The 18,759-nt window shown below is 54.2% G+C and overlaps 1 protein-coding gene across 1 annotated transcript in view; it reads left to right on the top strand.

The window, feature by feature from the left end:
* The window catches only part of dbh (dopamine beta-hydroxylase (dopamine beta-monooxygenase)), a 229,314-nt gene that overhangs the window by 11,173 nt on the left and 199,382 nt on the right, over positions 1-18,759 (top strand). The window contains exons 2-6 of the mRNA XM_070863249.1: positions 5,825-5,971; positions 6,198-6,455; positions 7,398-7,574; positions 11,593-11,695; positions 16,648-16,814. Coding sequence (XP_070719350.1) covers positions 5,825-5,971; positions 6,198-6,455; positions 7,398-7,574; positions 11,593-11,695; positions 16,648-16,814 — 852 coding nt within the window. The remainder of the gene's footprint in view (positions 1-5,824; positions 5,972-6,197; positions 6,456-7,397; positions 7,575-11,592; positions 11,696-16,647; positions 16,815-18,759) is intronic.

Here is an 18,759-nt window from a genome sequence, read left to right as displayed (position 1 = left end):
TTTACGTAGCAACATGTGCAAAGGCTCTAACAACGTACTCAACCCGGGTAGAAACTTACTGAAATAGTTGAGTCCCAGGAACGAACGCAGCTCCATCACATTCTGTGGTCTGGGTGCATTCTTGATGGCCTCTGTCTTTGAGTCCATGGGCCTGATGCCATCTGCTGCAATCTTTCTCCCCAAAAATTTGACTTTTGGCACCAGGAAAACACACTTGAAATGTTTCAGCCTGAGTCCCACTCTGTCTAGGCAACTTAGAACCTCTTCCAGGTTGTGTAGATGTTTGATGGTGTCACGACCAGTGATCAGGATGTCGTCTTGAAACACAATGGCTGCAGCCGAGCGAATCCCGAAAGGGTACCTGTGGTATATAAACAGCCCTTTGTGTGTGTTGATGCACGTCAGTCTTTTCGAAGATTCAACCAGCTCCTGTGTCATGTAGGCGGAGGTTAGGTCCAAATTGGTGAAAAACTTCCCCCCCTCCTGATAACATTGCGAACAGGTCATCTACCTTGGGCAGCGGGTACTGGTCCTGTAGTGAGATTCGGTTAATCGTTACCTTGTAATCTCCGCAGATTCTAACCGTGCCATCGCTTTTCAACACCGGAACAATTGGACTGGCCCACTTGTTGAACTCGACTGGCGATATGATTCCTTCGCATTGGAGTCTGTCCAGTTCGATCTCGACTTTCTTCCTCATCGTGTACGGAATCGCCCGAGCCTTGTGATGGACAGGCCGTGCATCGGGGCCTAGATGGATCTGTACCTTGGCGCCTGTGAAGTTGCTGATGCCTGGTTCGAATAGCGAGGGAAACTTGCTCAGCACTTGAGCACACGAGGCGTCATCCACTGAAGATAGTGCTTTGATGTCGTTCCAATTCCCTTAAATTTTTTCTAGCCAGCTTCTGCTGAATAACGTTGGCCCATTGCCTGTAACAATCCACAATGACAGGTCATGTACAACTCCATCATACGATACCTTCACTGCCGCACTTCCAATGATTGGTATGAGCTCTTTGGTGTAGGTTCACAGCTTTGCATTAATCGGGCTCAGTTTGGGCGTTTGTGCCTTATTGCCCCATAGTTTCTCGAAAGCCTTCTGGCTCATTATTGACTGCCTCGCACCCGTGTCCAACTCCATGGATACTGGAGTTGACTTTCAGCATTATAGGAGGGCTCTTGGTGGTGAAGGTATGTACCCTATACACTTCTTCCTCGGGTTGAGTTGCCTGTGCTGCGTGATCCACGCTGGATCGATCATCCTCTGCCACGTGGTGTGTCGCAGCACGTTTGCACATTCACTGGAGGTGCCCCATCGTTGCGCAGCCTTTGCACACGTAGTGCTTGAATCGACATTGATGGGCCCGATGATTACCCCCGCAGCGCCAACACAGTGCTAATGGATTCACGTTCACCCCCGATGACGGTCTCTGAGAATCACAGGTTTTGCAGCCGCAGACGGATAGGCCCTGCCATATGCAGGTCTGCTAGCGACGTCATTTTATGCACAGTATTTGCTGCTGAGCTTCGATGTTGAGAAGATATCTGTTTGGTGTTATCGTCCGTGGCCATGCATGCCTGGGCGATCGCAATGGCCCTGCTCAGGTCTCGGGTTTCGGCAGCCAGCAGCTTTCGAAGAATGATCTCGTGGCTGATGCCCAGCACGAAAAAGTCCCGCAGCATTTGCCCCAACACAGCTCCAAAATCGCACGATCCCGCGAGGCGTCTCAGGTCGGTGACATAATCCGCCATGTCCTGACCCCCAGAGCGATGGTGAGTGTAAAAGCGATGCCTGGCCATGAGGATACTCTCCTTCGGCTTGAGGTGGTCCCGAACCAGCGTGCACAACTTTGTACATAATAACATAAGAAATAGGGCCCTGCTCCTATTTCTTATGTTATTATGTACAATGGAACAAACCTAGTTCATGCGCGAGAGCCTCTGGTTTCCGTGTCCCTGTAACAACTCCAAACTTTCATAATTGGATTTAGTGTCACAGGTTACAGATTCTCACACACTGTCCCCACATTCTGTCCCCACACACTGTTCCCCTCCCCACCCCCCCACACACAAACACACTGTCCCCACACACTGTCACAAGAACATAAGAAATAGGAGCAGGAGTAGGCCATACGACCCCTCGAGCCTGCTCCGCCATTAATACGATCATGGCTGATCTGATCATGGACTCAGGTCCACTTCCCTGCCCACTCTCCATAACCCATTATTCCCTTATCGGTTAAGAAACTGTTTATCTCTGTCTTAGAATAAAAGGAAAAGGAGGTGGGGTAGCATTGCTGGTTAAAGAGGAGATTAATGCAATAGTTAGGAAAGACATTAGCTTGAATGATGTGGAATCTATATGGGTAGAGCTGCAGAACACCAAAGGGCAAAAAACGTTAGTGGGAGTTGTGTACAGACCTCCAAACAGTAGTAGTGAAGTTGGGGAGGGCATCAAACAGGAAATTAGGAGTGCATGCAATAAAGGTGCAGCAGTTATAATGGGTGACTTTAATATGCACATAGATTGGGCTAGCCAAACTGGAAGCAATACGGTGGAGGAGGATTTCCTGGAGTGCATAAGGGATGGTTTTCTAGACCAATATGTCGAGGAACCAACTAGGGGGGAAGGCCATCTTAGACTGGGTGTTGTGTAATGAGAGAGGATTAATTAGCAATCTCATTGTGCGAGGCCCCTTGGGGAAGAGTGACCATAATATGGTGGAATTCTGCATTAGGATGGAGGATGAAACAGTTAATTCAGAGACCATGGTCCAGAACTTAAAGAAGGGTAACTTTGAAGGTATGAGGCGTGAATTGGCTAAGATAGATTGGCGAATGATACTTAAGGGGTTGACTGTGGATGGGCAATGGCAGACATTTAGAGACCGCATGGATGAATTACAACAATTGTACATTCCTGTCTGGCGCAAAAATAAAAAAGGGAAGGTGGCTCAACCGTGGGAAATCAGGGATAGTATTAAAGCCAAGGAAGTGGCATACAAATTGGCCAGAAATAGCAGCGAACCTGGGGACTGGGAGAAATTTAGAACTCAGCAGAGGAGGACAAAGGGTTTGATTAGGGCAGGGAAAATGGAGTACGAGAAGAAGCTTGCAGGGAACATTAAGGCGGATTGCAAAAGTTTCTATAGGTATGTAAAGAGAAAAAGGTTAGTAAAGACAAACGTAGATCCCCTGCAGTCAGAATCAGAGGAAGTCATAACGGGGAACAAAGAAATGGCAGACCAATTGAACAAGTACTTTGGTTCAGTATTCACTAAGGAGGACACAAACAACCTTCTGGATATAAAAGGGGTCAGAGAGTCTAGTAAGGAGGAGGAACTGAGGGAACTCTTTATTAGTCGGGAAATTGTGTTGGGGAAATTGATGGGATTGAAGGCCGATAAGTCCCCAGGGCCTGATGGACTGCATCCCAGAGTACTTAAGGAGGTGGCCTTGGAAATAGCGGATGCATTGACAGTCATTTTCCAACATTCCATTGACTCTGGATCAGTTCCTATCGAGTGGAGGGTAGCCAATGTAACCCCACTTTTTAAAAAAGGAGGGAGAGAGAAAGCAGGGAATTATAGACCGGTCAGCCTGACCTCAGTATGGGTAAAATTATGGAATCAATTATTAAGGATGTCATAGCAGCGCATTTGGAAAATGGTGACATGATAGGTCCAAGTCAGCATGGATTTGTGAAAGGGAAATCATGCTTGACAAATCTTCTGGAATTTTTTGAGGATGTTTCCAGTAGAGTGGACAAAGGAGAACCAGTTGATGTGGTATATTTGGACTTTCAGAAGGCTTTCGACAAGGTCCCACACAGGAGATTAATGTGCAAAGTTAAAGCACATGGGATTGGGGGTAGTGTGCTGACGTGGATTGAGAACTGGTTGTCAGACAGGAAGCAAAGAGTAGGAGTAAATGGGTACTTTTCAGAATGGCAGGCAGTGACTAGTGGGGTACCGCAAGGTTCTGTGCTGGGGCCCCAGCTGTTTACATTGTACATTAATGATTTAGACGAGGGGATTAAATGTAGTATCTCCAAATTTGCGGATGACACTAAGTTGGGTGGCAGTGTGAGCTGCGAGGAGGATGCTATGAGGCTGCAGAGTGACTTGGATAGGTTAGGTGAGTGGGCAAATGCTTGGCAGATGAAGTATAATGTGGATAAATGTGAGGTTATCCACTTTGGTGGTAAAAACAGAGACAGACTATTATCTGAATGGTGACAGATTAGGAAAAGGGAAGGTGCAACGAGACCTGGGTGTCATGGTACATCAGTCATTGAAGGTTGGCATGCAGGTACAACAGGCGGTTAAGAAAGCAAATGGCATGTTGGCCTTCATAGCGAGGGGATTTGAGTACAGGGGCAGGGAGGTGTTGCTACAGTTGTACAGGGCCTTGGTGAGGCCACACCTGGAGTATTGTGTACAGTTTTGGTCTCCTAACTTGAGGAAGGACATTCTTGCTATTGAGGGAGTGCAGCGAAGATTCACCAGACTGATTCCCGGGATGGTGGGACTGACCTATCAAGAAAGACTGGATCAACTGGGCTTGTACTCACTGGAGTTCAGAAGAGTGAGAGGGGACCTCATAGAAACGTTTAAAATTCTGACGGGTTTGGACAGGTTGGATGCAGGAAGAATGTTCCCAATGTTGGGGAAGTCCAGAACCAGGGGTCACAGTCTGAGGATAAGGGGTAAGCCATTTCGGACCGAGATGAGGAGAAACTTCTTCACCCAGAGAGTGGTGAACCTGTGGAATTCTCTACCACAGAAAGTAGTTGAGGCCAATTCACTAAATATATTCAAAAGGGAGTTAGATGAAGTCCTTACTACTTGGGGGATCAAGGGGTATGGCGAGAAAGCAGGAAGGGGGTACTGAAGTTTCATGTTCAGCCATGAACTCATTGAATGGCGGTGCAGGCTGGAAGGGCTGAATGGCCTACTCCTGCACCTATTTTCTATGTTTCTATGTTTCTATGTCTTAAATTTATTCAATGACTCAGCTTCCACAGCTCTCTGAGGCAGCGAATTCCACAGATTTACAACCCTTTGAGAAAAGAAATTTCTCCTCATCAGTTTTAAATGGGTGGCCCCTTATTCTCAGATTATGCCCCCTAGTTCTAGTCTCCGCTATCAATGGCAACATCCTCTCTGCATCCACCTTGTCAAGCCCCGTCATAATCTTCTACATTTCGATAAGATCACCTCTCATCTGAATGCCAATGAGTAGAGGCCCAACCTCCTCAACCTTTCCTCATAAGTCAACCTCCTCATCTCTGGAATCAACCTAGTGAACCTTCTCTGAACTGCCTCCAAAGCAAGTATATCCTTTCTTAAGTATGGAAAACAAAGCTGCACGCAGTATTCCAGGTGTGGCCTCACCAATACCCTGTATAACTATAGCAAGACTTCCCTGCTTTTATACTCCATCCCCTTTGCAATAAAGGCCAAGATTCCATTGGTCTTCCTGATCACTTGCTATACCCCACGCCCCTCACCCCCCCCGCCCCCACACCACTCGCTCCCCAGCTCTGGGCTCCATTACTGGATGATGTGACGACAGTTTTCGCTGTTACTTGTTTGGGACAGGAGCTGGATAAATATTCATTCCCATGTGGGGCTCAGAATCTGGTACAGGATCAGCACAAAACTGGGAGCAATCCTTCGATGGAGGAGAGACTTTAACAGTGATCAGTTACACCTCCTCACCAACCAGATTGCGAAAGTATAGATGGGCCAGCAAAATATCCTCTTGTTGGGAAACGTGATAGTGTCGTTATTTGATGGTCTTTCTGTTCCCGTGTCGTTAGGACGCCTGGACCGATCAACAGGCACAGATTCACTTGGACACACAGCAGGATTACCAGCTGATTGATGCTCACCGATCTGACCAAGGCCTTTACCTCACCTTCAAGAGATACTTCGACACTTGTGACAAAAGAGACTACGTCATCAAGGTGAGTGCGATCTTCAGTCTCCGCTGGGTAGCTGCTTGCCATTGGATGATGTCTTCGGCTTTGGGGCCATGGAACAGTTGGCTGGAGAACCCACACCTTCAGGTGGAAAGTCTCTTACTGAGCATCACTGATTGGGGGCAGGCCCTTTCATTCCATACTTACACCTGATTGGCTGGCTGAGAATACTGTGCGCGTCTGTATCCAAGTATTGTCCTCTTCCTTCTAGGATGGAACAGTTCATCTCCTGTATGGATTCCTTGAGCAACCAGCAGCATCACTGGAATCGATAGACCTGAGGACAATGACTGCAGGCATACAGCGTGTGCAGCTCCTAAAGCCCACCATTCACAAGTCCGCACTGCCCGTAGATGTTAAGGTGCTGGAGGTACTGGCCCCCAACGTGACGATCCCTGACCAGGAGACCACCTACTGGTGTTACATTAGCCGACTGCCCAGCGACCTCCCCACACATCACATTGTCATGGCAAGTACCGTGTGAATGGGGAGTGAGAGGAGGGTCGGTGGATGGGCAGGGGGTGGATGGGCAGGGGTGGATGGGCAGAGGGTGGGGTGGATGGGCAGGGAGTGGGGGGGGGGGGAATGGGCAGGTGGTGGTGGGGGATGGGCAGGTGGTGGGGTGATAGGCAAGGGGGGGTTGGGCAAGGGGTGGGGGTGGGCAGGTGTAAGGGAGGGATGGGTAAGGGGGGTGGGCAGGTGATAGGAGGGATGGACAGGGGGTGGGTGGCCAGGGGGTGGGGGAGGATGGGCAAGGGGGGGGGGGGGCGAGTGGATAGGCAGGGGGGGATGGGCAGAGTTGGTGGATTGATCAGAGGAACTGAGCTGTAGAAATTCCAGCCAGACAAATGTTTTTATTATTTTCATTCTGGGGATTGCTGGCATGGCTTTAGCCCAGATTGTTGAAAATCAGATCGTCTGCTGATTGAGATACCTTTGAATCTCAGCCTCTCGGACTGGGGATATTACATCAGACTCGGTCCTTGATCTCTGCAGTTCCATTTCAAATGCAGCCGAGTCCCCGTCCATCGCAGCTCCTGAGAGAAAAGGAACAAAGACCCCCATCCTGGAGCACGACCATTGGACAATTCAAGCTCTCAATCTGCTTTTTACATCTAGTTTCTATTTGGAATATGTGGAGATTCTGTCAGATCCTGAATGCAGTGGATATTAGGCACTGATGTATGTGGTGAAGTGTCTGTGATCAACTCCCACTTGAACAGAGTGCAGTTTCCCTGTTTTGGTGGGTTGATGTGAAGAGCCCTAAACTCACATTGATTGCACCAGGGAGCCTCTTGTGACCCAATGAGATGTGGGCACCTGCCCAGCTCCTCCCACCTACCACAGGGCAGCTAATATAGTGTGAGGGCCTCCGTTCCGATCGCTAACTCGTGCCTTCTCTCCCGTGCAGTACGAGCCGGTGATTACGGAAGGGAACGAAGCTGTCATACACCACATGGAGGTGTTCCAGTGCGCCTCACAGTTCGACCAGATCCCACCATATAATGGGCCCTGCAACTCCAAGATGAAGCCTGCACGGCTGAATTACTGCAGACATGTGCTGGCAGCATGGGCGATGGGCGCTCAGGTGAGCGAGGGTCCCGCAGGGTGTGGGGGATGGGCGTTCAGGTGAGCAAGGGTCCCACTGGGGGGGGGGGGGGCTATTTAACGAATGTCCCGCACGCTGTGTGCGATGGGCCTCAGGTGAGCGAGGGTGAGTGAGAGTCCCGCTTGCGGGGGAGGGCAGTGTGAGCAACGGTCCCGCAGGGTGTGAGGGATTGGGGCGGGGGGGTTGTGTGAGGGTCCTGTTCGTGTGGGGGATGGGGGGGAAATGTGAGGGTATCACAGGGTGTGGGGGATTGGGAGGGTGGGGAGGGGGGGGGGTGAGTGAGGGTCCCGCTCGGTGTATGGGATGTGGGGGCGGGATGAGTGAGGGTCCCGCTCGGTGTGGAGGATGGGTGGGGGGGTGGGGGCGGTGTGATCGAGGGTCCCTTGAGGGGGGGTGATGGTGGGGGGGGTGTGAGGGTCCCGCTCAGTGTGGGAGGTGAGTGAGCGTCCCGCTCGGTGTGGAGGATGGGTGGGGGGGGGTGCAGTGTGAGCGAGGGTCCCGCAGGGTGTGGGGTGGACAGGAGGGTGTAGGTGGGTGTGAGGATCCCACTCGGTGTGTGGGATGGGGGGGGAGGTGTGAGGGTCCCACTCGATGTGTGGGATGGGGAGGGGGGAGGTGTGAGGGTCCCAATCGGTGTGGGGGTGGGGAGGATTTGTGTATTTGTAATCTGCTCCTGTACCCCATTTAGATTCGTGTTTACCAAATAATAAGTGACCTCCTTATTTTTCTTACCAAAATATAATACCTCCCATTTATCTGTGTTGAAATTCATTTGCCAATTATATGCCCATTCTGCAAGTTTATTAATGTCCTCCTGTAATTTGTTGCAGTCCTCCTCAGTATTGACCATCCCCCCCACCTCAATTTGGTGTCATCTGCAAATTTAGAAACTGTTTTTAATTCCAAAGTCTAAATTGTTAAGATATGTATATTGTGAACATCGTTGGTCCCAGCACTGATCCTTGCGGGACCCCACTTTCCACCTTCTGCCACTCTGACTAGCTATCCTTTACCCCTACTCTCTGCTTTCTGTCTTGAAGCCAGCTAGCTATCCATTCTGCTACTTTTCCCCTGACTCCGTATTCCTGACCTTATTCATTAGTCTATTATGTGGCACCTTATAGAAGGCCTTTTGCAAATCTAGATATATTACACCTATTGCATTACCCTTGTCTACTCTCTCTTCAAAGAATTCAATGAGGTTGGTCAAGCAAGACTTTCACCTTATGAAATCCAAGCTGACTATACATTATTACATTTTTGGTTTCTCGATGTTCTATTTTCTCCTTTAGTAGGGATTCCATTATTTTTCCTACCACCGATGTTAAGCTGAATGGTCTATAATTACCTGGATATGTTCTATCCCCTTTCTTAAATATAGGTATAATGTTAACTATCCACCAGTCCTCTGGCACTCCACCTTTTTCAAATGAATTATTAAAAATGTGTAACAGTACTTCTGCTATCGCTTCCCTAGATTCTTTTAAATGCGTGGATGCAATCTTGTCTGTACAAGGGTTTTCATCCTCTTTGAGTTTGATTAGTTTATTTAATATTTCTCCTCTTTTTAGTTTAAATGCACTTATATAATTTCTAATCTCATCTTCCAATGTCACGTGCACCTGATCCATCTCCCTGGTAAATACTGAGCAAAATAACTACTGACTATTTCGGCCATTTCACTATCACTGCCTGTGATTTTATTCTGTCCATCCCTTAGTGTCCCATCCCGACTTTCCTTTTTTTATTTACATGTCTGTAGAGTATTTTACTATTTTGTTTTATGTGTTTGATAATTTAATTTCACAGTTCCTCTTTGCCTTCCTAATTGATTTTTCTCCTAATCTCTTCATATTCTCTCTTATCACGCACTCCCTTGCTGCCTATGTACTTAGTGTTTGCCTCTTTCCTTACCCTCAATTTTCACTTATGTCTCATTAGCGTTTAATTTGTTCTTGTCCTTTAGCAGAATATTTTTTTCCTGGACTCTGTTGAACACCATTTTAACTATTTCCCATTGCTGTTCATCATTGTTTGCCAATATCGTTGTCCATTTTATGGTCCCAAGTCTTCAATCTATTACCTTGGTTTTTGTCATGCTTATGTTCTTCTCAGTTATTATTCTAAACCGTATTATGTTATGATCACTATTGCCTCGATGTTCATAGAATGGTTACAGCGTGGAAGGCCATTCGGCCCGTCGAGCCCGTGCCAACTCTCAGCTAGTCCCACCCCCCCCGCCCTTTCCCCCGAGCCCTGAAATTGTTTTTCCTTCCCCGACATTTACTTCTCTTATCTGTTCTGGATCCAACAGTGAATCCTTCCTTGTTGTGCGTCTTACTTTCTGCTTTAGAAACGAGTCCTGTACACATTGTAGGAACTCCATTCTCTTATCCCTTTACCTACCTCTTCTGTCCAATTAATTTCATGATAGTTGAAATCCCCCATGATTATTATTCTATGTTTTTTTTAACTAATTTCCCTAATTTGTCTGCATATTTCTTCTTTCACCTCCCCTCCACTATTAGGCAGACTACACCTAGTAGTGTGATTAATCCTTTATTATCTTTTATCTCGAACCACATGGATTCTATTTGTCACACTGATAGCTGTGTCATTTATTTCTACTGCCATTATGTTACCCCGAATAAGTACAGCTACTCCACCTCCCCTTTTCCCGCGCTCTCTTTTCTAAATATACAATACCCTGCAATGTTTAATGCTCAATCCTGAGTTTAGTCTATCAAATGCTCTCCTTTCCTGTTTTGCTTATATTTAGGCTTGTTTCATTTCTTGTAGATTCCTCCCCCCTCCCCCCACCCGCCTTACTAGTTTAAAGTATTTACCTCCTCCCTATTTACCCTTTCCGCTAGGATACTGGTCCCATCGGTACAGCTCCTTCCTGTCCCAGTCCTGGTACCAGTCCCCCACGCCGACCCCAGTCCCCCACCCCAGTCCCTCATGCCGACCCCTCTCTCCCACACCATCCCCTTTCGCCATGCGGTAATTCCCCCGATCTGTTTCTATGCCAAATTGCATGAGGCTCGGGCAATAATCCAGAGATTATTACTCCCAAGGTACTGCTTATTAATTTACCTCATAACTCCTGATACTCCCTCAGCAGGACCTCCTCCCTGCACCCCCCCCCCCCATGTTGTTTGTTCCAACATGGACCACGACAATGGGATTGTCCCGCTCCTTTTCCAAATTCCTCTCCAGCCGCCTCAAGATATCCCTTACCCCAGCATAGAGTCAGTTACTCGTCCTTCGGGATTCTCGTTCATGGCTGCAAAGGATCCTATCTATCGCCCAATTATAGAATCCCCTATCACTAGCACATTTATATCCTGCTCTCCATCCCTCCTCACCTCCCCCCCGGACAGTATTCTGTGCCACAGTGTCTTGGTCTGCATTGTGACTGTCCTCCCTGCAGCCTGTCTCCTCGTCCTTACAGGTAACGAGTACAGGTAACGTGGACTAATGTCTGTGAGACCTCTTTCTCAACCTCTCCTAAATCCCTGCTCCCGGCTCCCTAACAGTCACGCCCTCCCTTTCCTGAACCTGTGCTTTCATCTGGGGTGTGACTGTGTTCTGGATAAAACTGTTCAGAAATCCCTCCTCCTCTTTTATGTTTCGGAGTGTCTCCAACTCGCACTCCAGCTCGATGAGTCTGAGCCGGAGTGACTGAAGGCAGGACCATTTCTTGCAGATGTGAGAATCCGGGACAGTGTCGCTATCCACAAACTCCACGTACTACAGTCCTGACACATTGGCCTGCACTGCCATTTCTAATCTTTTTTATTTATTAGTTTTTTGATAGCCTGAATTTAAAAAAATCATTTGCACCTGCAGTGTTTGAATCTCCTGTTTGAGGAAGTGTTGAGAGGTATGTGTGACACTCGTGTGCCAGGCTGAGGTGATTGCTGTACAAGCACAGATTGGGTGGCCGTGTTTCGATGGGTTGTGTGTGTGATTTGTGCTCTTTCTGCCATTGCAGGCATTTTATTACCCAGAAAATGTAGGACTTCTGATTGGTGGAGCCAATTCCTCAAAGTATTTGCGACTGGAAGTTCATTATCATAACCCACTGAGACTGTCCGGTGAGTCTGCGACCAGTGTATCTGTCTCCACCTCCTGTCACACCGATGGGAGTGTGTATGTAAGTGTGTGTCCGCTGTATATGGTCCACGTCTCTGAGCCGTATAGGACGGCAGGTATCACTGCAGCCCGATAGACCATAAGCTTGGTGCCAGAGTTGAGGGCCTGGTCTTTGAACACTCTCTTCCTCAGGCGACCGAAGGCTGCGCTGGCTGATCCCACAAACATCATCATCATCAACATCATCATAGGCATCGGAATCGAGTAAGATTTGCTTCCACTCTAAAAATGAGTCCTTAGGTGGCTGAACAGTCCAATACGAAAGGCACAGTCCCTGTCACAGGTGGGATAAATAGTCGTTGAGGGAAAGGGTGGGTGGGACAGGTTTGCCGCACGCTCCTTCAGCTGCCTGCGTTTGATTTCTGCATGCTCTCGACGATGAGGCTCAAGGTGCTCAGCGCCCTCCCGGTATGCACTTCCTCTACTTAGGGCGGTCTTTGGCCAGGGACTCCCAGGTGTCAGTGGGGATGTTGCACTTTATCAGGGAGGTTTTGAAGGTGTCCTTGTAACGTTTCCTCTGCCCACCTTTGGCTCGTTTGCTGTGAAGGAGTTCCGAATAGAGCGCTTGTTTAGGGAGTCTCGTGTCTGGCATGCGGACAATGTGACCTGCCCAGTGGAGCTGATCAAGTGTAGTCAGTGCTTCAATGCTGGGGATGTTGGCCTGGTCGAGGACGCTAACGTTGGTGCGTCTGTCCTCCCAGGGGATTTGTAGGATCTTGCGGAGACATCGTTGGTGGTATTTCTCCAACGATTCAAGGTATCTAGTGTATATGGTCCATGTCTCTGAGCCGTACAGGAGGGCGGGTATTATTACAGACCTGTAGACCATGAGCTTGGTGGCAGGTTTGAGGGCCTGATCTTCAAACACTCTTTTCCTCAGGCGGCCGAAGGCTGCACTGGCGCACTGGAGGCATTGTTAAATCTCGTCAATGTCTGCTCTCCCCTTTATTGAGGGATCTAAATATTGGCCAGGACACTAGGCATAACTCCCCTGCTCTTCTCGAAATAATGCCTTGGGATCTTTTACGTCCACTTGAGGGAGCAGACGGGGCCTTGGTTTAACTTTTCATGTGAAAGACGGCACCTCTGTCAGTGCAGCGCTCCCTCAGTCACAGGTGGTCTCTCGTATCGAGGATTGCTTGCTGCCACACCAAAAAGGGATGCGCTCACAGGTGTTTCAATGAAGGACCTAATATTCCAGATCCCGAGCTACATCTTGAAGAGTGGAAGATGCCTGTGCATGGATTTTTTTTAACGTGTGGGGACTGTTGCACACCAGCCACCACGTGGGCTTGACAGAGCTAGGTCTTGGTCCAGTGGCAAGGATTAACCAGGACAACTGGAGACCAGCTCTGCTGCATGGACCTAGTGTGCTCACATATCACAGTGTGGGCTGGCCCATGCTGCCCCTGGGCCCTCACCTCTCCTGGGCCCCGAACTCACGCCTCTCCTGGGCCCCAATCACATCCATCTGCGAACCCTTGCCGCTCCTTCGCCCAACCTCGCCGCTCCTGCTGTACCCGCCCAGTTCCAATCAGCGACCTAGATTTGGGTGACGTCAAATCCAGTCGCCCTCTTCGCAGCCGACGCCCTCCTGCAGCAGTACGCGCTGCACCCTGCAGTGATATGCTGCTACACGTTGCTCCCTCTAATGACCCCGGCCTGCTGATGGTCTTGCAGGATAGGACTATGCCGATTGCCGGGCTGGGTCACCACACGCTGCTCCCTCAGTACTGCCCCTCAAATAGGGGAGAGTGTCCATGGGCTGTGGGAGGGGAGAGGAGAGTGTCCCTGGGCTGTGGGAGGGGAGGGGAGAGTGTCCATGGGCTGTGGGAGGGGAGAGGAGAGTGTCCGTGGGCTGTGGGAGGGGAGGGGAAAGTGTCCATGGGCTGTGCGAGGGGAGGGGAGAGTATCCCTGGGCTGTGGGAGGGGAGAGGAGAGTGTCCCTGGGCTGTGGGAGGGGAGGGGAAAGTGTCCATGGGCTGTGCGAGGGGAGGGGAGAGTGTCCCTGGGCTGTGGGAGGGGAGAGGAGAGTGTCCCTGGGCTGTGGGAGGGGAGAGGAGAGTATCCCTGGGCTGTGGGAGGGGAGAGGAGAGTGTACATGGGCTGTGCGAGGGAAGGGGAGAGGAGAGTGTCCCTGGGCTGTGGGAGGGGAGAGGAGAGTGTCCCTGGGCTGTGGGAGGGGAGGGGAGAGTGTCCATGGGCTGTGGGAGGGGAAAGGAGAGTGTCCCTGGGCTGTGGGAGAGGAGGGGAAAGTGTCCATGGGCTGTGCGAGGGGAGGGGAGAGTGTCCCTGGGCTGTGGGAGGGGAGAGGAGAGTGTCCCTGGGCTGTGGGAGGGGAGAGGAGAGTATCCCTGGGCTGTGGGAGGGGAGAGGAGAGTGTCCCTGGGCTGTGGGAGGGGAGAGGAGAGTATCCCTGGGCTGTGGGAGGGGAGAGGAGAGTGTACATGGGCTGTGCGAGGGAAGGGGAGAGGAGAGTGTCCCTGGGCTGTGGGAGGGGAGGGGAGAGTGTCCCTGGGCTGTGGGAGGGGAGGGGAGAGTGTACATGGGCTGTGGGAGGGGAAAGGAGAGTGTACATGGGCTGTGGGAGGGGAGGGGAGAGTGTACATGGGCTGTGGGAGGGGAGGGGAGAGTGTACATGGGCTGTGGGAGGGGAGAGGAGAGTGTACATGGGCTGTGGGAGGGGAGGGGAGAGTGTACATGGGCTGTGGGAGGGGAGAGGAGAGTATCCCTGGGCTGTGGGAGGGGAGAGGAGAGTGTACATGGGCTGTGCGAGGGAAGGGGAGAGGAGAGTGTCCCTGGGCTGTGGGAGGGGAGAGGAGAGTGTCCCTGGGCTGTGGGAGGGGAGGGGAGAGTGTGCATGGGCTGTGGGAGGGGAGGGGAGAGTGTACATGGGCTGTGGGAGGGGAGGGGAGAGTGTCCATGGGCTGTGGGAGGGAGAGGAGAGTGTCCCTGGGCTGTGGGAGGGGAGAGGAGAGTGTCCCTGGGCTGTCGGAGGGGAGAGGAGAGTGTCCCTGGGCTGTGGGAGGGGAGAGGAGAGTATCCCTGGGCTGTGGGAGGGGAGAGGAGAGTGTCCCTGGGCTGTGGGAGGGGAGAGGAGAGTGTCCCTGGGCTGTGGGAGGGGAGAGGAGAGTGTCCCTGGGCTGTGGGAGGGGAGAGGAGAGTGTCCCTGGGCTGTGGGAGGGGAGAGGAGAGTGTCCCTGGGCTGTGGGAGGGGAGAGGAGAGTGTCCCTGGGCTGTGGGAGGGGAGTGGAGAGTGTCCCTGGGCTGTGGGAGGGGAGGGGAGAGTGTACATGGGCTGTGGGAGGAGAGGGGAGAGTGTCCCTGGGCTGTGGGAGGGGAGAGGAGAGTGTCCCTGGGCTGTGGGAGGGGAGAGGAGAGTGTACATGGGCTGTGGGAGGGGAGGGGAGAGTGTACATGGGCTGTGGGAGGGGAGGGGAGAGTGTCCATGGGCTGTGGGAAGGGAGAGGAGAGTGTCCCTGGGCTGTGGGAGGGGAGGGGAAAGTGTCCATGGGCTGTGCGAGGGGAGGGGAGAGTGTCCCTGGGCTGTGGGAGGGGAGAGGAGAGTGTCCCTGGGCTGTGGGAGGGGAGGGGAGAGTGTCCCTGGGCTGTGGGAGGGGAGGGGAGAGTGTACATGGGCTGTGGGAGGGGAGGGGAGAGTGTACATGGGCTGTGGGAGGGGAGAGGAGAGTATCCCTGGGCTGTGGGAGGGGAGAGGAGAGTGTACATGGGCTGTGCGAGGGAAGGGGAGAGGAGAGTGTCCCTGGGCTGTGGGAGGGGAGAGGAGAGTGTCCCTGGGCTGTGGGAGGGGAGGGGAGAGTGTGCATGGGCTGTGGGAGGGGAGGGGAGAGTGTACATGGGCTGTGGGAGGGGAGGGGAGAGTGTCCATGGGCTGTGGGAGGGGAGAGGAGAGTGTCCCTGGGCTGTGGGAGGGGAGAGGAGAGTGTCCCTGGGCTGTCGGAGGGGAGAGGAGAGTGTCCCTGGGCTGTGGGAGGGTAGAGGAGAGTGTCCCTGGGCTGTGGGAGGGGAGAGGAGACTATCCCTGGGCTGTGGGAGGGGAGAGGAGAGTGTCCCTGGGCTGTGGGAGGGGAGTGGAGAGTGTCCCTGGGCTGTGGGAGGGGAGGGGAGAGTGTCCATGGGCTGTGGGAGGGGAGGGGAGAGTGTCCCTGGGCTGTGGGAGGGGAGAGGAGAGTGTCCCTGGGCTGTGGGAGGGGAGAGGAGAGTGTACATGGGCTGTGGGAGGGGAGGGGAGAGTGTACATGGGCTGTGGGAGGAGAGGGGAGAGTGTCCCTGGGCTGTGGGAGGGGAGAGGAGAGTGTCCCTGGGCTGTGGGAGGGGAGAGGAGAGTGTACATGGGCTGTGGGAGGGGAGGGGAGAGTGTACATGGGCTGTGGGAGGGGAGGGGAGAGTGTCCATGGGCTGTGGGAAGGGAGAGGAGAGTGTCCCTGGGCTGTGGGAGGGGAGGGGAAAGTGTCCCTGGGCTGTGGGAGGGGAGAGGAGAGTGTACATGGGCTGTGCAAGGGAAGGGGAGGGGAGAGTGTCCATGGGCTGTGGGAGGGGAGAGGAAAGTGTCCCTGGGCTGTGGGAGGGGAGGGGAGAGTGTCCCTGGGCTGTGGGAGGGGAGAGGAGAGTGTCCCTGGGCTGTGGGAGGGAAGGGGAGAGTGTCCATGGGCTGTGGGAGGGGAGAGGAGAGTGTACATAGGCTGTGGGAGGGGAGGGGAGAGTGTCCCTGGGCTGTGGGAGGGGGGACTATCCATGGACTGTGGGGCCCCACTGTAACCCGGTATAGCCTGGTTGAGCCTCAGTGTAACCCAGTTCAGCCCCAGCACGAGCCCATGTTTAATGAAGCAGTCGGATTTGAGTCACTAACACTGCCGAACATTGCCGCCCACAGGCCGGTCGGACCGCTCCGGGATCCGCCTGTTCTACACTCCCAGCCTACGGGAGTTCAGCGCAGGGATCATGGAGCTGGGGCTCGTGTACACGCCCGTCATGGCTATTCCACCGCGGGAGGCAAGCTTCGTGCTCCGCGGATATTGTACAGCGGAGTGCACCGAGCGGGTGAGCGTGGGCTGGGGAACTGATCAACCGGGGGAGGGGGGGGCGGGCGGGGGTGGGGGGGCGGGGAGGGGGAACTGATCAACCGGGAATGGGAGAGACTGTGGGGGAGGGCGGACAGTGACCGGGGAGGCACAGAGAGTGAGCGGAGGGGGGTTGAGAGTGACCGGGGGGGGCGCAGGAAGTGACTGCGGGGCCGGAGAGTGACCATGGGGCCGGATAGTGACGGTGGAGGAGGGGCGGAATGTAACCGGGAGGAGGGGCCAGAGTGTGACCGATGGGCCGGAGAGTGACCGGCGGGGGTGGAGGGTGACCAGTGGGGCAGAGATTGACCGCGGTGGGGAGGGCTGAAGAGTGACCGCGGTGGGGAGGGGCGGAGAGGGACCCCGGTGGTGGGGGGCGGCGGAGAGTGACCACGGTGGGGGGGGGCCGGAGAGTGACCGCGGCGGGGGGGGGGGCGGAGTGTGACCGCGGTGGGGGGGGGGGAGAGTGACCGCGGTGGGGGGGGGGCCGGAGTGTGACCGCTGTGGGGGGGGGCCGGAGTGTGACTGCGGAGGGGGGGGGGCGGAGAGTGACCACGGTGGGGGGGGCCGGAGAGTGACCGCGGTGGGGGGAGGGGGCGGAGCGTGACCGCGGTGGGGGGAGGGGGCGGAGCGTGACCGCGGTGGGGAGGGAGCGGAGAGTGACCGCGGTGGGGGGGGGCGGAGAGTGACCGTGGTGGGGGGGGGGGGCGGAGAGTGACCGCAGTGGGGGGGTGCGGAGAGTGACCGCGGTGTGGGGGGCCGGAGAGTGACCGCGGTGTGGGGGGCCGGAGAGTGACCCCGGTGGTGGGGGGAGGGCGGAGAGTGACCACGGTGGGGGGGGGCGGAGAGTGACCGCAGTGGGGGGAGGGGGCGGAGAGTGACCGCGGTGGGGGGGGGGCGGAGAGTGACCGCAGTGGAAGGGGCTGGAGATTGACCGCAGTGGGGGGGGCCGGAGAGTGACCGCGGTGGGGGGGGGGGGGCGGAGAGTGACCGCTGTGGGAGGGGGGGGCGGCGGAGAGTGACCGAGAGGGCGGAGAGTGATCACGGAGGGGTGGAGACTGACCGGTGGGGTGTCCGGAGAATGATCATGGGGTGGTGCGGAGAGTGAGGGGGCGGAGAGTGACCAGTGGGGAGGGGGCGGGGGTGGTGTGAATGATCAGAATGATCGCGGGAGGACGGAGAGGACCGGGAGAGGGGCGGAGACTGACCGGTGTGGGTGCTGGAGTGTGACCGGTGGGGGTGGGGTGGGTGTAGCGGTGAGTGACTGGTGGGAGGGTAGGAGAATAACTGAGGTGTAGGGGTGGCCGGAGAGTGACCGGTGGGGGCGGAGAGTGACTGGGGTTGGGGGGGGCCGAGAGTGACCGGGGTGGGGAGGGGGCACGGCGGAGGGTGACCGGGGTGGGTGGAGAGTAGCGGGGGTGGGGTGGAGGTAAATGATCGGAATGATTGTGGGGGGACGGAGAGGACTGGGAGAGGGGCGGAGACTGACCAGTGGGGGGGTGGCGGAGAGTGACCGGTGTGGGGGGAGGGGGCAGCGGTGAGTGACCGGTGGGGGTGAGGGAGTAGCGGTGAGTGACCAGTGGGAGGGTAGGAAAATAACTGAGGTGAGGGGGTGGCCGGAGAGTGACCGGGGAAGACGTAGAGTGACTGGGGGGGGCAGAGAGTGACCGGTGAGGTGGGGGGCGGAGAGTGATGGGGGGCATGGCATCGGAGATTGACCGGGATGGGTGAAAAGTGACCGGGTTGGGGGGGGAGGGGTGCGGAGAGTGACCGGTGGGGTGGGGGGGGTGGAGTGTGACGGGGGTGGGAGGGAGCGCGGCGGAGATTGACCGGGGTGGGTGGAGAGTGACGGGGGTGGGGTTGGGGTGTGGGGGCGGCAGACAATGAGGAAACTGTTGTATTCAGCCTACTCCCGGTCACTGCCG

The sequence above is a fragment of the Pristiophorus japonicus genome, chromosome 20 (genome assembly GCF_044704955.1).
Source record: "Pristiophorus japonicus isolate sPriJap1 chromosome 20, sPriJap1.hap1, whole genome shotgun sequence".
NCBI classification, from domain to species: Eukaryota; Metazoa; Chordata; class Chondrichthyes; family Pristiophoridae; genus Pristiophorus; species Pristiophorus japonicus.
This window is presented reverse-complemented; position numbering and strand designations above follow the sequence as displayed.